The 19437-nt window shown below is 39.1% G+C and overlaps 1 protein-coding gene across 47 annotated transcripts in view; it reads right to left on the bottom strand.

Annotated features, from left to right (window-relative positions):
- ADGRL3 (adhesion G protein-coupled receptor L3) overlaps positions 1-19437 on the bottom strand; it is a 624693-nt gene that overhangs the window by 12733 nt on the left and 592523 nt on the right. For 23 of the 47 annotated variants that reach the window (XM_034411052.3, XM_087888334.1, XM_087888328.1 and 20 more), the window contains one exon: positions 6376-6393. The exons of 18 other annotated variants lie outside the window; for them this stretch is intronic. In XM_034411052.3, the coding sequence (XP_034266943.1) occupies positions 6376-6393 (18 nt within the window). Of the gene's footprint in view, positions 1-6341; positions 6394-19437 lie in introns of all 47 variants that reach the window. 6 more of the 47 variants (XM_087888342.1, XM_060690283.2, XM_087888348.1 and 3 more) reach the window with 1 other exon arrangement.

The following is a 19437-nucleotide window of genomic DNA, read 5'->3' as shown; positions in this document are numbered from 1 at the left end:
GATTAGCAGCAATTGCTTGTTATACATATTTAATTGCAGTTTATTCATTTTATATATTGAAAATAAAACCTTAGATACAGTATGGGAATTATAGTCCTACATCTAGAAGGCCGTAAGTTTCCTCACCTTATTCTAAATGACCTAAGCTTTGGCAGTTCAGATGTATCTAATTATGATTGTTAGGCACATCAAATATAATCAAAGAAGGAGTAAGGCAGTGATAGGCAAACTTCAGATCATTCCCCTCCCCCCACCCCCGAATTTTGAGAAACTGAATCTGAGCCTGTTGTAAAGGATAAACAATGAGTAGAGAAATTTGGTCAGAATACCAGTGGTGAAGAGGGCTCAGAAATCTTCCATACTAAAATCCTGTCCTGGTTAGCATAAATGTTTTCATACCAGCTTTATTATTTGAGTAGGGATAGGAAGAGATTAATAATTTTGTTACTGCTACTGTTAAAATATTAAATGTTTGACACTTCAGCAATCTAACCCAGAGATCTATCAGAAGATCCAGATCTACTTTCTTTCCATTCACAAATTAAGGCATATAAAGTTTCTAAATATTATGAACTATCACATGTTTATTGCATTCCTTAAATGTGAGACAGGTAGAATGCCAAGAAACCTGTCACTTGATTCTCCACTGTTTTTGTTTTAGAGCAGAGCACGGATGTGCCAAAGGATGACAAAAAGAATGAGATATGGGAAGTAACACTGGGAGGACTGACTTTAATTCTTCCTCTCATGTTAGTTTTCTGAATGAAATCATATTGCCCCTGCTAACTAATTTATATTCTGGAATTAATAGTTTCTTATGTCTTCCCTTTAAACACAGATATGTACAATAATTATGAACACGGAAAATGTTTTCCCACTATCCCTCTCACCATACTCCATTTGCTATTGCTACAGACTTGACATATTGTAATACAACAAAACCTACCTATAGAGCTTTATCACCCAGATTATGTAGCTAAAAAATAATAAAATAAGCATCTGTGATCATATCAACAGACTGAAATACTTGGTTGGTGTAATCATGATGAAAATTCAAATCAACTCCAGCTAATCTGTTCTTTTAATTTACAACTACACTCCAAATTAACTCAAATTGATTACTGTATTTTTTGGACTATAAGATGCACTTCCCCCCCCACAAAAGTGGGTGGAAATGTCTGTGTGTCTTATAGAGCGAATATTGCGGCGGGGGAGGCGGGTTGGTGTGCCGATCAGCTGTTCTAGGCAGCGGGGATCGGCACTGCCGCCTATTGCTGCCACCCCAGCCTGCTCGCCATGGCTCATTTGCCGCCGAATAGTGAACAGGCAGATTATTTTTTCTTGTTTCCCTCCTCTAAAGCTAATGTGCGTCTTATAGTCCAGAGCATTTTATAGTCTGAAAAATATGATAATCTTCAATTAATTGTCCACTTCAACTATGCTTCTAAATAATAGCCTTTCAATCAATTATTTCATTTGTATTTACCAATCAGGAATAAAAAAGAAATAGAGTGGACCAGGTTTTGGGTGGCTGATTCTACCTGATAAGGTAGCTAAGGCAATGTTAGTTTATCTAAAAGCATTGAGGAAGGCACCCAGGATCCCATAGAATCCTTCCCAAAAGCAGTAGTCTAAAAGAGCTTACCATCTTTAGACTGTTTGAGATGCAAGGAAAATCCTCTGCTCTTCCTGTTGTTTGCGGTCCTTATTCTCCCACCCAGGCAAATTTCGCGGTAACTAGTCCTAGGCAAGGATCTCTATATCCTTGGGAAGGGTCTCCAGATGAGTTTGATGAGAAGTGCCTATGAGGATACACTTCCCATGACAATAATTATAGTGAGACCATCATGGCAGGGAGTAGGCCACTTTACATTTTAGTAGTAATCTCTACTGGGCCAGCTATTCACATCAGCTCTTTGGTTGCTTTATGTCATTGAGGTTTAATATTAGGCCTGTCTTCCAAAATACACTGGGTGTAAAAGAAAATCCTCTTGGATGCATGCAATTCCCTAGTGTCCACCCTGTTTAGGAAAGAAAGGCTTCGCAATAAATATGTAGAGTATTAAATGGTTCTAACCATAAAGAAGGCTGAGTGCCAAAGAATTGATGCTTTTGAATTGTGGTGTTGGAGAAGACTCTTGAAAGTCCCTTGGACTGCAAGGAGATCAAATCAAATCAGGATGAAACCCATGAATGGAATATACAGTTAGAGGGATTTAAATTGTTTAAAAGAAACAGACCTATATCTCTACAGAAATACAGCAGAAAATGATGAAAACCATCTTGAATACATTTCAATATAAAAGGGAAAAAAATGACATTGCCATACATTGCAAATGTATACTATAGGCCACCCAATCAAACAGAGGCAATAGATGAACTTTTTGCTATCAGTTAACTAAGGTATGCAGGAAGCATACCACAATAACAATGGGGGACTTTAACTACCCTGACATCAATTGGGAGACAAACTCTGCACCTAATGGAAGATTAAATAGATGCATGACAAACCTAGCAGAGAAGTCTTCCAAAAGGCAGAGAAGGGAACTAGAGGGTCAGCCATACTGGACTTAATCCTCACTAACAGAGATGAAATGATAGAAAGTGTTGAAGTTACATGAACTTTGGCAGGGAGTGACCATGCAATATTGGAATTCAACACTATGCAATCCCAAGCAATAGAACAAAGTCAAACTAGAGTCTTGGACTTCAAAACAGCTGATTTCAATAAACTTAAGGAGAGTTTCAAAAGGATTCCATGGATGAGAATCCTCAAGGGAAAAACAATCCAAGAATCTTGGAAAACTTTGAAAAGTGAGATTAAAAAAGCCCAGTCTAGCACAATTCCAATTTAGAAGAAAAATAAGAAATCTCAAAAGAAACCAGTATGGCTGCACAAAGAATTCTCTGATAAACTGAAAAACAAAAAGGACAAGTATAAAAAGTGAAAAGACGGGCAAATAACTTAAAGTAGAATATCAGCAAATAGCCAGAACCTGTGAAAATGAAGTCAGGAAAGCTAAGGTGCAAAATGAACAACAACAAAAATCAAAAATAACAAATATAAGCTTTCAATATGTAAAACCCAAGAAAAAAGTCAAGGATATTATTGATCCATTAATGCAGGGGTCCCCAACCCCCAGGCTGTGGTCCACCACCAGGCCTTGAGTCATTCAGAACTGGGCCATGGAAGTGGGGCGGGTTTCAAAACCCGTTGCTACCGGTTCGCTCGTGGACGCACGCACACTCGTGCTTGTGTGCAATGCTTCTGCAAATGCATCCGTGGCGATCCGGTAGCAACCTACCACTGATGTGTATGCACCCCCACTTGTGCCATCAGTGGGCAGGCCTGTGCATGCATGCTCCGTTTGTGTGAGTGGCAGGTGCGTGTACCCACCACTCGCACACATAGAGTTGTGTGCACGTATGCTTGCCTGCAACTCACACAGAACCATCCCCTCTCCTCCCCACAATGGCCAGCAAAGTTGGAAAGGTTGGGGAACTCTGCATTAATGGGAGAAAATGACAAGAAGGTGGTGAGCAGCAGGGAGAAAGCAGAACTGCTTAACTGCAGTCCAACCTATCCCTCCCAAAAAATGCTGTAAAATGCAGATTAGGCATGCAAGTCAAAATAAGGAAGAAGAAACGGATGGAAACTAATCAAGAAGAGAAGCAACCTAGAACTAAGGAGAAATTTCCTGACAGAACAATTAATCAGTGGAATGATTTGCCTCCAGAAGTTGTGGATGCTCCAACACTGGAGGTTTTTAGGAAGAGGCTGGACAACTATTTGTCTGCAATCGTATAGGGTTCCCTGCTTGAGCAGGTGATTGGACTAGAAGACCACCAAGGTCCTTTCCAACTATGTTATTCTGTAGTCAATGCTAAAGAAAATCAACTCTGATTGTTTTTTTGGAAGGACAGATACTGAAACTGAAGCTCAAACACTTTGGCCACCAAATGAGAAGAGAGGACTCATTGGAAAAGTCCCTGATGTTGGGAAAAATTGAGGAATAAAGAGAAGGGGACGGAAGAGGAAAATATAGTTAGATAGCACCATTGACATGAATTTGGGCAAACTCCAGAAGACAATGAAGAAAAAGGGGGGGAGCTAGTGTGCTATGACCCATGGGTTGCAAAGAGTCAGACATGACTTAGTGAACAACAAATGGTCCTAAACTCAGTTGTAACAGCCTGTGGCTGATCTGACTCAGAAACTACACAAGTCTAGCCCAGCTGGGTGGGAGGTTAAGAGGAAATACTAGAGCTACATAGAGAAATAAACACCCAGAAGAAGACAATGGCAAGCCATTCACTGCCAAGAAGGCTGAATGGAGGATTCCATGTAGCAGTTTAGTGTCAAGCTCAAAATAACTGCACCTAGCTGATTTGGGGGGGGGGGGAGACGGGCTGAGAAGCTTAGGTAGTCTTACAGGTAATCCTCAGGTTACAAAGGCAATAGGACTGCAATTGAAAAGCAGTTGAAAAGTGCAATATCAGTAGATTGCTTAATGATGGCAATTCCAGCAGTCCCAGTTTCCCCTAGACTGCATGGGTTAGTAACTGAGGAGCTCATGTGATGACATGGGAAGAGATGGGAGTCCCAGGCAAGGAGGCCACTAGGCAAGACCTATGGGTGGGTGAGTGTTGTGTGCAGATACTATGGAGCATGTGCAGGTATTTAGGTAGGGTGGGCAGCTTGGCAAAAAAGTGGTGGGAAGAATTTGCCAACTGACCACTTTGGGTGAACCTGGTTTAGATCAATGTATATTTTCAGTTTAAAAAACCCTCATTGGGAAAACTATTTTTTTCCATCTTTAATGTTCACTGAGAAAGCTACACTGTAGATTGCTGGCTGGGGACTTCTGGGAGTTGTAGTCCAAACATAATAATGTTGCATAGGTTGAGAAACACTGACCAAGACTACATTGTAGTCTTGCTTCTGCCTGGCTTCTGCCAGGTGTCAGACAGCTATAACACATCTCCAGATTTATTACAGTAAATGTTTTCTCTTCTTTGCGCTAATTTTTACTAATGACTGAGATTTGACGCTTTCGTATTTTTAACTGGAGCATAAGCACTGTTGCTTTGTCCTAGCATGTCCAGCTGCATCTTCACACTTTCCTGGTGGATGCAAAGTAACTGAGTTCCTAGCTGATGGCATCTTTAGATAGTAACATACTGCAAACAGGGTTTTGTCATACAACACAAAAAACATGCTTTTCTTCTTTTTAACATTAGGGCAAGCACTATGACATTCAAAAACTAGCTCCTTTTCTTAGCTGATCTCAAGTATTGTGATACAATTCCTATTTGGTTCCATCAGTCATGTGAATCAACACACTTCTCAAATAGTTGGAAGTATCAAAAAAAAGCACCTCACTGCAGCTTTTGGGCGATAACCCTTATTTAGAATAACTAACAGTCTTCAAGCACTCATGATCCATCTGGGTATCTCTAATATCTTAAATGCATGCAAAAGATGAGACATGCAAAGGGTTCACATTTTTCTATTAATTCAGATGCTATTGCCAGAAAGAGCAGACAAGGCTAAACCAGCACTGTTTTGTTGAAGTAAATTGCTGGCCATTTGTTGGCCCTTCACTTTCAGAAGACAAAGTTTCTGAAAACAATGAATTCAATCTGCATCTGTGAAGTCCTGTGGACTAGGGAGTGTCATTACATGCAGACCTTCAATTTTTCTGATCTTAAGTACATTTTTTCGCAAGTTCTCCCCCCATGTTTTCAGGCTTAATTTTAACATACTGAAATTTGGGTGTTATACGTAGTATCTGTATTTCATATAGATAGAAAAAAGTACAAGTGAAAAATAGCCATTACAGATGCAGAACAAAATCATTCATTTTTTGTAGTTTAAATTGATATTAACAATCCACATAATCTTTGGAGATTGCAAAGATTAGTGGATCACTCCAGACTGGTTATGCCTGCCCATTAAGGCATTGCTCCTTGCTTTTTCAGCAAAAGCATACAATTATTAGTTGGAAGTTATCATTTTTATATATTTGAGGAAAATAAAAGATTGCCTTGCATTGAAAATGAAATACATTTCTCATGAAATGTGCCACAGCAAGAAAACAGTATGACTTTGCAGACAAAAATATTCTTAATTAAAAAGAAATGTCATTCTCATACACAGTGACACAAAACTAAACATACTGGATGAAAAACAAAATGAAGCAGACACAACATATCTATTATCTGTATATAGTTATAAAATATGGCTTATTATTCTTGATTCTGTATTGTGAGAGATGAATTGTTTTAAATATGTACATCACTGATATATGATGCATTAAAAAGTGAACTAAAAAAATTACATTTGATATGCAATGTTTAGCTTTACTCCCATACTTGTCTCTCTGTAGGGCTCTAAACGACAGCATGAAGAAAAGGAAAGAAAAAACAACAAGTAAGCTTACAGTGACAATAGAAGAAATATGAATCAAAAGCAAATTGATGATATGCAGAAAAAAGTATTAACAGAAACTATTTCAACTCCCTGAAGCAAATGAAATTATTTACATGGGTTGTTTCCGTTTGAGTATAAGTCACACATTTATAATAATAAATGAAGTTATTTTCACCTCATCATCAGCTTTTTAAAAGAAAAATTCAGAATTAGAAATTGAAATTGAAAGTATTATGGTATATATCCATATATAAAAATATTTAATGTTTATTATACTGCTAAATACTTTTTTTATAATTATATCATCTAATGCATAAATATTGAAATCCAATTCTGTATTAACATGGGTGTTTCTCTTTGTGGAAGTCATGTTAGCTTTTTTCAACCATAACATTCAGTGTACTCTTAAACAAACACTGTTGTTTTGAGAAACATTTCAGAAACAACGTTAAACATTTCTAGATTCTAGTGCAGAGCCTGATACAATTGGTAAAATACTGTTTGGATCCAAGAACACTTCTTAGTCTAATAGGAAAACTTCAGTGAAAATTGGTCTTAATAAATGGGAACGCTTGGAATAAACGGATTAGCCTTCAACAATGTTGAAAATCCAATTTCATTTTGCTATAGGTTATTTTCCCTGGATTTCCACAGTTAGATCTCAACCAGTTTACCCAATTTATGCATAGGGCCTTCCTAATCTAAGAACACTAATGCAGAAGCTAACAAGAAACATAGTAACGATCTCTCATTTACTTATAAAGCATATACAAAACTTTATAGAGATTGAAAAAATTGCAGTTTTCTTTGAAGGCGTTTTGTCTAGTTTGATGAAAGATAGAAATATTAATTGTAGCTATATTAAAGTGTATTGCACATGTATGCACTACACCAGGTGGTGTAGTCTTGTTGGATTATTTGAAGTAGTTTCTCATATGGAATAGCATTGACAATTTTTTGTTTTAATACCAAAATAACAGGATCTGATGACCTAAATTAGTATAAACTGGCTGTTTTTCATAACTGCTGTTTTTCTGCTCTGAAAAGCCATATTTTAAAGAGCAAGTATACTTCTACTTGCTCTTTAAGGTTTTTTGAAAAAAAACAAACATTGCAGATGCTTTAAAGGGAAGGTTGGAGTTAAAATACAGATTAAATGAAATTCACACTGGGGCAACTGCCCCCCTTCACCTCCTTTGTCATCAGAATAGCCCTTCTGAAAGATGCTTTCATCTACTCTGTGCTGTTCTGCCCTTATTCTTACACAATTCCTGTCCATTCCACACTGTTCAACCAACATGGTAGCAGGAAAAAGTTAATGAGAAGTAGAATACAGGTGGTCATCACTTAACAATGCTAATTAGGAACAGAAGCTCCATTGCTTCTGTTCTTAATTAGCATTTAACATGGTAGTAAATAGAAAAAACATATAATGTGCTACTTGGCAAGGGCAGTTATGGCTCTCCTGGTTATTGTTGTTAAGTGAGGACTATGTGGGTTATTAAGCAAGGACCTCACTTGACTGTGACTTGTGACTTCTTGCCAACTTCCCTGTTGATTTACTTGTTTGAAGCTGAAACGGAAGGTCACCAATAATGATCATATGGCCATGGGGACACTGATGGCCATAAGGAATGATCATACAATGTTCAGCGCTGTCATATGTTTGAATGGTCACTAAGTGATTGTTGTTAAACAAGAGTCACTTGTAGATGTAAAAACTCTCTTGTCTGGCTTTCCAACTCTTTCCAACCTACTTAGATCTAGTAATATATTCACAGGCATCTTACTAACTACCAAATAATCACTGAATACATAGTGACACTTCTTTTCTTCAGTCTTGACTCCTAGTGACTGCCTCGACAAACCCTTTTGGTTTTCTTGGAAAAATTATGGAAGTTTTTGCCTTTGACTGCATCCAAGGGCTGAGAGAGAGGGCCTGGCCCAACTGGCTTCATGCCTAAAATGGGATTTGAATTCACAGTCTCCTTGTTTCTTGCAGAGTACTTTTAACTACTACACCAAACCAGTTTTCATTGACATACATAAGACTCATTAGAGATGTACTGTAGAACTAGAACTCTGTGTAACATTTTAACATCCTACTTTTAATTTCCAATGTTATAGATGAATAGAAGGTGCCTGAGGGAAGAACAGCATTTGTAAACGTTTTTTAAAAAATAGATGTAGTGTTGCCTGATCAGTCATATTTACAAAGAAGGAGTAAGAGAGCTCTCATAAAACTTGAAAGAATGCACAGCCATTTTTTTTTCAAGAAAAAAAGGAGAGCAGTAAGTTGTCTTCCTTCCTTTCACTTTCTTTCATGCCAGAGTATGGGAAAGTCATCTTATCACTGTCGTTTGTTGAATGTACATATAAGCAGTAAAATAAGCTTGCTTACTCTTCCTTCTCACTAAATAAGGATCACTTGAACCTGTACAGCCAGATGATAATTGTTTACTAAAAAGAAAATATGCAAGCTTTTTGAGAAGAAGAAGGTGAAGGAGAAAGAGCCTGGATAGCTCTGCAGACTAAAAGCACTGTAGTTTAACACCAGCTGCCTGCAATTAAAGTAAGTTCAAATCTCACCAGGCTCAAGGTTGACTCAGCCTTCCATCCTTTCTAAGGTAGGTAAATTGAGGACCCAGTTTGTGGGGGCAATAAGCTGACTTTGTATAAAATATACAAAAGTATGAAGGCTATTGCTTAACGCCCTGAGTCTCCGGAGAAGGGCGGCATATAAATCAAATTAAAAAAAAAAAAGAAGGAGAAGGAGAGAGAAAATGAATTATAAAAAAGGTGACTTCTTCTTTCCTCACCCTTTGTATTCCACACAAAATTAGAATGAGGATGATTTTCAGCATCGTTCTAGTTTTTTCTGTTACTCGATAACAAGTGGTGAATTAGCTATGGTTCATCAAGCAGTTCGCATTTATCTCCTATGATTATGAAAAGAGGTTTTTTTTCAATCAAATCATGTTAATTACCTAAGCAGTGAAAAGATTATTAAGTTATTATTCAACAATCTGGGAATGCCACTATTAATAAAATATCATAATTATCTTTAATAAATGGTTTTATTTCTTTTTGATGTGGTTATCTATGATTTTCATTCTCAGTAATGTGTATATTACAGTGGACATTGACTTTGGTTGAGGCATGGATAAAGAGAGTGAGGGAAGAGACTTCTTTTTCTCTAGGGAGGAATCTACCAGTTAGGATACACTCTGTCTCGATCCTTGGGCTTCCATGAAGTTCTCATTATGATCTCTTTCTCCTGAGCTGCAGAGTGCTGGAAAGTGTTTCAGTCAAACAGCAGTGATAAAGAGACAGACAAAATGACTCTTTTGACATTTATGTAAAATGTCATGATTGGGAAGGAAAGTGGTCTGTCCAAAACTGCTACTGATCCTTGCAAGTTCGGTTAGTCACAGCTCTTGGGTTGTAAAAAGACTAGTGGTAAAGAAAGAGAAGCCTTATAATTTTAGTATTTGCTTCTTGATGAGGCTCTGCCTCCCATCCAGAGCAGCTATGTGAGTTAGTTGAACAAAGAACTGATTTTATTCGAGGGGGAAAAAGTGATTTCATCTCTCGTACTACTACCTCAAACTCCAACTATCAGCTTCATTATAATCAGAAAGTCGTGTGTGTGTGTGTGTGTGTTGCTTCTCACAAATATTTTTCCCCTTTGTACAGAACTCTGTTAATCAATCTATCTGAACTTGCTATGGAATTTATGCAGTATGAAGGGCATTTTTATTTTAAGGTTCTTCAAATTTTGTACCCAAATGATGGTCTTAGGTTTTTCAAATGTATAACTTAATACCTCCTCATACCAATAAATGTGTGTGTTACTAATGATTATTCAGGTGTTCAAACAATTTTTAATTGATTTACGTGACTATGCAAACTGTATGTAGACTACTTATTGAAATATCAAGGTTACTTAGCTAAGGATACAAAACCTGAAAAGCTGAGTACATATTTTCTTTTCTATAGGTTTTTAAAAATTATTATATTACCTTACTATTATAGTTAATAGAGAGCTGAAAGCAGTCAGACACTGAAACCGAAGTGAAAAATACTTTTACTGATGAATGGTAAAAGAGAAGGCAATCTGAGTTTGGCTACTGCAATCTTCAGAGCAGACATGTTGGAGGAAAATGAAAGACCACCATATCCCTTTTGAACTGATGACAAAAATGTCAATGGAATATCTGGATTAAGTTCTAACTTGTATGGCTAGAAAAAGTAATACAAGAGGAGAAAAAAAGTGAAAGATAACTAGAAAGAAAGGAAATCACTTAAACTTAGAAAGCTCCTAGCTATCTCTCTGTCTTTCTATCTATTGCATAAGTTATGTTATAAAGGAGAGAAGATTGTGGAATGAGGGGTGTTTGAGCAGACACAATGTTTATTGAGTCTGCTTTCTGAAGGGGGAGAAACTTATCCTTAAAGTAATGTTTCTCACCCTTGGGAACTTTAAAATGAGTGGACCATGTTTATTTAGGGTGAGAAATACTACCCAAAAGTGTTAGGAGGGAGGAAACTCTAGAAAAGCAAGCACGTCTGGGGCAGTTGCAGACTTAGTAACTCAGTTTGAGGCAGAGGGATCTGATACCTGTGAGTCTATATTGGGTAACCCAAATATATGTTGTTGTTGTTATTGTTACTGCTTCTGTTGCTTCTGCTTCTATAGTTTTCCTTTTCTTTTTGACATTTTCCATTCAGTTTCCTCAGTAAAATTAAATTATTACTAGGCCATTTTAATGAACAAAGATCACATTATTGATAGTAATATTTTTGTATAGTTTATGCCAATTGAGTAATTGATTTCATTAAAATCTGGACTGTCTTTGATATTGATCATGTTCTTTCCTGCAGCTAGATATTATACATTAGACTAATGCAATGACAGATGCAAGGTTTGAAAGTTAAAGTTCTTTGAAATAGGTTATCTTAGCTGAAATTTTGATTGTTCATATTTAAGTCATATTTCCTGTGTTAGCACAATTGCAGAAAAATAAACTTGTTGGAATTCAGAATGTCCTTTGATATCATAATTCAGTTTAAAGTGACCCTGAGGAATGAAGAAGAAAGTAGCAGACAACAAGACCCAAGCCTGCATTTCAGGAATTGTGAATAAAACCATCTAACCATAATACTCGGGAGTTCATGGCTTCCATGACGGCTATGGATCTGACCCAACTAATTCATGGCCCTACGCACATGGGGGGAAACACACTGGACCTGATTTTTGTCTCTGGACAGTGGCTGAGTGATCTCGAGATAGGGGACATAGTCATCGAGCCCTTGTCATGGTCAGATCACTCTCTCCTTCGCCTTGACCTTCGAACCGCTGCACCCCGCCGCAGGGAGGCGGAACCGATGAGATGGTACCGCCCCAGGTGCCTGATGGAACCTGATAGGTTCCAGATGGAGCTTGGGCCAATTCCTGAGGTTCTGGCTCACACCTCGACTGGAGACCTAGTGGCCGCCTGGGATAGGGCGGCCGCTGGAGCTCTGGATCGAGCCGTGCCTTTGCGGCCTCTGACCCGGCGTCGATCTCACCTGGCTCCTTGGTTCACTGAGGAGCTGAGGGAGATGAAGCGCCGGAAAAGACGCCTAGAGAGTAGTTGGAGGGCCAGTCGTACTGAATCTGACCGGACACTGGTGAGATCTCATATTAAGAATTACCTAGTGGCAATAAAAGCAGCAAAATGCACTTATCTTGCTGCTCTTATTGCGTCATCAGATAACCGCCCAGCCGCCCTGTTTAGGGTGACCTGCTCCCTGCTCCACCAGGAAGCGAGGGAGGACCCCTTGGAGGGAAGAGCCGAGGATTTTGCTCAGTATCTGTATGACAAAATCACTCAGATTCGGGAAGATCTGGACTCCGACTGGATAGATCCAGCGGGGATGACGGGGGCAGGTCTTGAGAATGTTATCTGGGATGAGTTTGATTCTGTGACCCCTGAGGACGTGGACAGGATTCTGGGTAGACTGAATGCGACCACATGTTTGTTGGACCCGTGCCCCTCCTGGTTAGTGCTGGCTTCCCGGGAGGTGCCGCGAGGCTGGCTCCAGGGGATTATAAATGCTTCATTGGGCGAGGGTGTCTTTCCCGCCGCCTTGAAAGAGGCGGTGGTGAGACCTCTCCTCAAGAAGCCATCCCTGGACCCGGCAACATTGGCTAACTATCGTCCAGTCTCCAACCTTCGCTTTGTGGCGAAGGTTGTTGAGAGTGTGGTTGCACGACAGCTTCCCCAGTACCTGGATGAAATGACGTATCTAGATCCGTTCCAGTCGGGTTTCAGGCCTGGGTACAGCACGGAAACGGCATTGGTCGTGTTGGTGGATGATCTCTGGAGGGCTCGGGACAGAGGTTGTTCCTCTGTCCTGGTCCTATTAGATCTCTCAGCGGCTTTTGATACCATCGACCATGGTATCATGCTGCACCGGTTGGAAGAGTTGGGGGTGGGAGGCACCGTATTACGGTGGTTCTCCTCCTTTCTCTCCGACCGGTCGCAGTCTGTGTTGACAGGGGGGCAGAGGTCGACCCCGAGGCCCCTTATATGTGGGGTGCCACAAGGATCGGTCCTCTCGCCCCTTCTGTTCAACATTTATGTGAAGCCGCTGGGCGAGATCATCCGTGGTTTCGGGGTGGAGTACCATCAGTACGCTGATGACACCCAGCTGTACATCTCCACCCCAGACCACCCCAACGATGCCCTTGAAGTGATGTCCCGGTGTCTGGAGGCCGTACGGATCTGGATGGGGCAAAACAGGCTCAGGCTCAACCCATCCAAGACCGAGTGGCTGTGGTTTCCGACGCCCCGATATAGTCAGCTGGTGCCATCGCTGACTATTGGGCGCGAAGCATTGGCCCCCACGGAGAGGGTTCGCAACTTGGGTGTCCTCCTGGATTCACGGCTGTCTTTAGAAGAGCACTTGACGGCTGTGACCGGGAGGATTTTTCATCAGGTCCACCTGATTCGCCAGTTGCGTCCCTTTCTGGATTGGAACTCGTTACGCACGGTCACTCATGCCCTCGTCACCTCCCCTCTGGACTATTGTAACGCTCTCTACATGGGGCTCCCCTTGAGGAGCACTCGGAAGCTCCAACTGGCGCAGAGTGCGGCCGCGCGGGTGGTGATGGGAGCGACGTGGCGCTCCCATGTAACGCCTCTCCTGCGCGAGCTGCACTGGCTCCCGGTGGTCTTCCGAGTGCGCTTCAAGGTCTTGGTTATCACCTTCAGAGCGCTCCATGGCTTAGGACCTGGCTATTTACGGGACCGCCTGCTGCCACCAATAGCCTCCCACCGACCAGTACGCTCCCATAGAGAGGGGCTCCTCCGGGTGCCGTCGGCCAAACAATGTCGACTGGCGGCCCCCAGGGGGAGAGCCTTCTCTGTGGGGGCACCTACAATCTGGAATGAGCTCCCGCCGGAGATACGGAGGATTCCGGATCTGCGTACCTTCCGTCGCGCGCTTAAGACGTTTTTATTCCATCAAGCTGGCCTGACCTAAACTTTTCCTCTTTTTAAATGGAATTCTAAATTTGGTTTTAATTTATTGGGGTTTTAAAATGTCTCAGCCAAATTTATTTAACTAGTTTTATTTCTATTTTAAATTTTGTATCTATATGTTTTATTTATGGCTGTTCACCGCCCTGAGTCCTTCGGGAGTAGGGCGGTATACAAATTTAATAAAATGAAAAAATGAAATGAAATACTAGAAGGAATGTCTATCTTTTGGTTTAAGAAATGTAAATTGGAGTGACAACAAGTTTGAGTTATTAGCTGCAAGGTTGGGTCTGGTTAACTGCCCTATAGCTGAATCTATGGAGTTGGGGGATTCCTATGTCTGTAATGTAATCAGTGCTTCATGATTAATGATGCACTGTTTCTCTCCTTTGCCAACCTCTTGTCAAGGGTCTGTTTAGCTGGGAGCCCAGAGGTCATTGTTAGGGGATATTTTAACACTATAAAGAAATTTTGTTTCAGATCTTTATTGTTTTGGTTCCAATGGATCTCTATTTTTCTCATAGACATTGTTACATGAGTGATTAAATTATCCTCATAGGCCAATTCAGCAATCAGGAAAAATTGTCTTTCCTAAAGAAGGAACATAGACAGGAGATTTTTCCATGTAATCAGTTCCTATACAGAAAATAATTCTCAGCACTGAAGAACATTGTACTGAATTCAGATAGATCTTCTTTAGAGAGTTGCAGGATTGATCTGTAAAACACTTGTATAGAAGAGATAAAACTGAACATGGTAAAGAAAAATATAAAGTAACTACAAACTAATGAATTGCAACTGAATTCTCAAATGTTTTATCACAACAAATGAAGCTTCAAATAATTTCTTGAATATGTAAAAATCCATCATGCCATTGTTTCCTTTTGGGGAAAACAATGTTTTGCAAAGTGCAGAAAAGAACTAAGGAATAGTAAGCCAAAGAAATAAATCATGAGGTAAGAAAAAGGAATGGGAATAAATATAGTTTGCAATAGCACCACTCATCACATCTCTGTATACCTTCTAAACCCTACAAATCATTCTTACTTCGCCACATTCATACAACTGCTTGGTAAACTGCCTTTGTTTTTTAAACATATGAATTTCATTCAGCCATGGCTTTTCTCAATCATTTTTTTCTTTCATTCATACTACTTTAATACATCTCTCTGAAGACTCAGATTTCATACATTTTCTCTATATCACCAAACCACTTCCATGTACTTTTTTCATATTAGTCGCTCATCCTTGCATTACATCTCTATTGATCCAACATCCATTCACTCGTCACCTTTTCATCTTGTTTTCTACTCTATGTTCTAGTTTTCCCATTGCATTGAACTTTTAGATTTCTCCAGCTCTAATTGCATACAATTAAGTGGGCAAAAGCACTTTCTTATGCAAAGCCAGTTTTGTTTCTTTTGACAAACGTTCATTGCAATATATCCACATACTATTCACCAGGATTCTGCTAAAATACTTTAATTCATCTACATTTCTTTGTCATTTTCCCTGCTCAGTATTAAATAATTTGCTAAGCATTCAATTTATGCTTTCAATTCATGCTTTTCTTCCATTATATATTGCTCTTTTTTACATTTTGCTAACAACTTTCAGCTCCATATTTGTGCAAAATATCTTGTAGTTCCGCTGATCACTTTTTCATATGCTTTCTCTATATTTCAATAGCCATGAAATTAGCTTTCTCACATCTATATCTTTCTCTTCTGAGAAGCAAAAATCTGACCAACTCACCGTTCCTGACATAATGTCCCAACATTTGCAGTTCCCAAATAATTATTATCTTTGAACATTATCCTTTCTTGCCCCATTCCACCAGGACCTGACCAAGCATATTTAGCATAGTAATCTCCCTGCAGTTTTGCATTCACTCTTTTTTATATCCCTTTGAAGCAATAGAATAATCAGGCACACAGTCTTCACACAAGCATTAAAAAAGATGCACAACCATTTCCTACACAAACCACCTCCATAGCCTAATACATTCTCCCAGTCCCACTATAATGTTCCTCCTGGAGCCTTAGTATTTTTCAGCATTCTCACAGCCTTGAATTCCTTTCATCTATTTTTTTTCTTGGGCAATAAAATTTAAAGCATTTGTTTCAGTTTGACTTCTTAATATATTATTCTCATACAAATCTTTAAAATACTCTGTCTGGTGTTCTGCCTCTTCAATTTCATTCCAAATTGTTTTTAATTCCATTTGTTCTGCTGCTGGCTACTTGTTTGCTCTTTTTCTTCCCTTCCAAAACCATTAGAACTAAATCTTGCTTTATATTTTTCTGTCTCTTTTAAACTTAATTGTTGTTCTCTTTGATTCCAAATTCTTCAACTATCTTTGTTCTCTATATATGGCTTTCTCTCATTCTTATTTTTGCAGTAGCATTTTTCCTCTCATCCACAGCCTATTTTTGTCCATCATTCCATCAAGTATTTTTTGTTTTGTTTCTTTTCACATAAGGATAACTGTTCTGCTATTCTGTAAAATATACATCCTAGATCCGTGATGGTGAACCTATGGCACATGTGCCACAGGTGGCACACAGAGCCATACCAGTGGGCACGCAAGCTCAGCTCCGGCGTGCATGTGCGCACTGGCCAGCTGATTTTCGGGCCTTCTGGGCACACTGCAAGTAGGGAAACAGGTTGTTTCCTGCCTCTGGAGGGCCTGTGTGTGTGTGTGTGGGGAAGGCCCGTTTTCCTTTTTCCTAAGTTTCATATACTTTTCTTCCTCATGTCAATAAATCTATGTTCTTTATCATACTTAAAAACAGGTTTCCCTTCATTTGTTAAAAGGCCATGCTATGCTAGGAAGTTGTTTATGCAGCTGTCCCCTTACACGGAAATACTAATGCTAGCTGCGGAATTCTGGGAATTGAAGTTCACCCATCTTAAATGTCTATGGAGATTCTCAGTCATCAGTCAAGCTATGCACTTTGGGATGAACAACCTTCAAATGGTACAGGAGTATGAACAGATTTCCAGAAAAAATTGTAGATTACAGGAACCATTTGCACTTCAGTTTGAGATGCAGATAACACAGACTCATCCCCAATAGCCTGTGCCTGTGTTCAACAGTGAAGGGACACAGGGCAGAAAATATCCTGCAGAAAGCACAACTCCACAACACAGTCCTTTCAGCAGTTCCAAGAAGACTCCACACCAGTTTGCACTACTCAGGTGACCCTGAGGACACAGACAAGCTGCCAAGTGACCTCAATGACTCTGTAAAAAAAATGCAAATGACCAGCTGTCTGCAAAAAATATAAATAAATCTTTCCATTCCCCACCATCTAGTTAGAGCTGAAGAAGTTTCTTGGATAAGATGCAAAACATCTTCAAAGAAAGACACCAATCTTAAACTTGCCAAGGTTGAGAAACTCGACACATAAAAGGATATGCTAGCTAGATACTTAATTAACCATTGACTTTAAGTCTGATTAAAGGAATTAATGACTTCTTTTGAGACATACAGTCAGAGTACTAGATCACATCAGCATATAGTGGCAATATATTTCAGAGATATCATGACTTCTCCTGGTAGTCTTATATAAATAACAGGGGCAAAATGGAGTGTTGTGTGATAACATAATCTAGGTATCAAACAGTAATCAACACTAAACGTGGCGTGTCCAAAAGCTTGAAACCTACTGCTAAAAGTGTTCACAAGGACCAATCTTTCAAAGTGACCCTGAGAGAAATTATGGACGTTAATAAAAGGTCAAAGGAAACTAATAGAAAAATCCCAACACTCCTCAGCTTCCTAGTACCAAGGCAGCAGAAGTTGTCATGCTCACATATCTTGGCTAAAAACCCAAGTCAAGTGGGTCTAGAAAACAGCACCCTCCAGATATTGTTTTTTATCATAGCCAAAAATGGTGCATTTGAGTCCAATCAATCACTTCCCCAAGGAAAAATTTTTCATAACCGCCTCCTTGAAACAAACGAGAACTCAGTGTACTGTTAAAAGTTATAGTGTGGTTTCCCTCAGTGTTCTAGCTGAAGCCACATTATTTAACTCTGTTGAAATGAAAGGCAGACCGTACGCCTCTGAATGAGGGCATGGATGCAAATTTGACTTTTCCATGTTTAATAAATAAGAACTCAGACTGTGAGTATTTAAAGGGCATGCTGAATATTAATGAACTTCTTAATTATGTCAAGCATTGAACATGAAATATGTTAGGAATAGCAACACCTCCCTCCATCAATTCTAATGATTGTATTAGAATGCAATTTCAAATTAAGAAATTCTCTTTTTTCTAATTCTGCATTAAAGATGTATATTATTTTACCTTCTCTTTTTCACTCCTTGCAAATGAAATGTTTTATTCCCTTATTAATGTATACTGAGCCAGACCTCTCTATTCTTTTCTCATAACATTTTTATTACCATAGCACAGCATTTCTCACTGTAGTTAATGGAGGAAAACAAATCATTAATATTTATGAAATCATAGAATTGAAAGAGGCTATTTAACTAAACAGTCCAATTCTTTGCTCAAAGGAGAAATTTAAATGAAAATCATGTCCAACAGATGGCTGTCCAACCACCATTTCAGTTTAGTGAATGGGAGCTCATCATTTCCCTAGGAAATTGATATTAAACATCAAGCTGCTCTTACGACTATGTTTTTTCTCTTTTCTAGAATCTGACTTCTTATAATTTAAAGCATTATGTTAAGTTTTGTGTTCAGAGACAATAAAGAAGTTGCAGCTCTTACAAATATTGAGAATGCTAAAAGATCTTCAGATCTGTCAATTTTCTCCATTTCTTCTTTGTTTCTAGTCTTCTGATATTTGTTGCCTTCTTCAAAACTGTTTCAATTTGTGTAGATTCTTCTTACATAGTGGCATAGTGGCACTAGAAGTTTGGATCTGACCAATCCAGAAATACTACTTTCTGTGCTTTAAAAGTTAGACATCTGTGGTTGCCGTTTAAAATTGCATTTGCTTTTTTCGTAGTCATATACAACTGGTGTTTGTAATTAACTTCTGTTCTAAGATCATTTTCTCAGCACTGTTGCCAAGCCAGATATCCTTCCATTCTAAACCTCTGAATCCAATTTGTTTCCTAGAGCACATACACTTTTCATTTATCTCTTTTAGATTAATTCTGTTATTTTCAGCCCATTTCCTTAATCTATCAAACTCATTTTTCATTTATTTCTGCCTTCTAGATTATTAGCATTCCTGTCCAGTTGTGTGCCATTTGCAAACCCGTAAAGCAGTCTTTCCATTTTCTTCTTGAAATCATTCATAACAATGCTAAAGAGTCAAGCTCTATGAGTGACCTCCCTCCCTTCAGTCTGATGAGCAGAATTGAGAATTCTTTGTGTTTCTCAAGCATGTTTTGCCATGTCACCCATCCCATTGGTTAGGGGTGACATTTAGTTATCAAAATGAATTTGCTGAAATAAAAATATATCTGCAGTACTCCCATGGTCAAATAAATTA

The sequence above is a fragment of the Pantherophis guttatus genome, chromosome 2 (assembly GCF_059756535.1).
Source record: "Pantherophis guttatus breed Tessera chromosome 2, ASM5975653v1, whole genome shotgun sequence".
Lineage (NCBI taxonomy): Eukaryota > Metazoa > Chordata > Lepidosauria > Squamata > Colubridae > Pantherophis > Pantherophis guttatus.
This window is presented reverse-complemented; position numbering and strand designations above follow the sequence as displayed.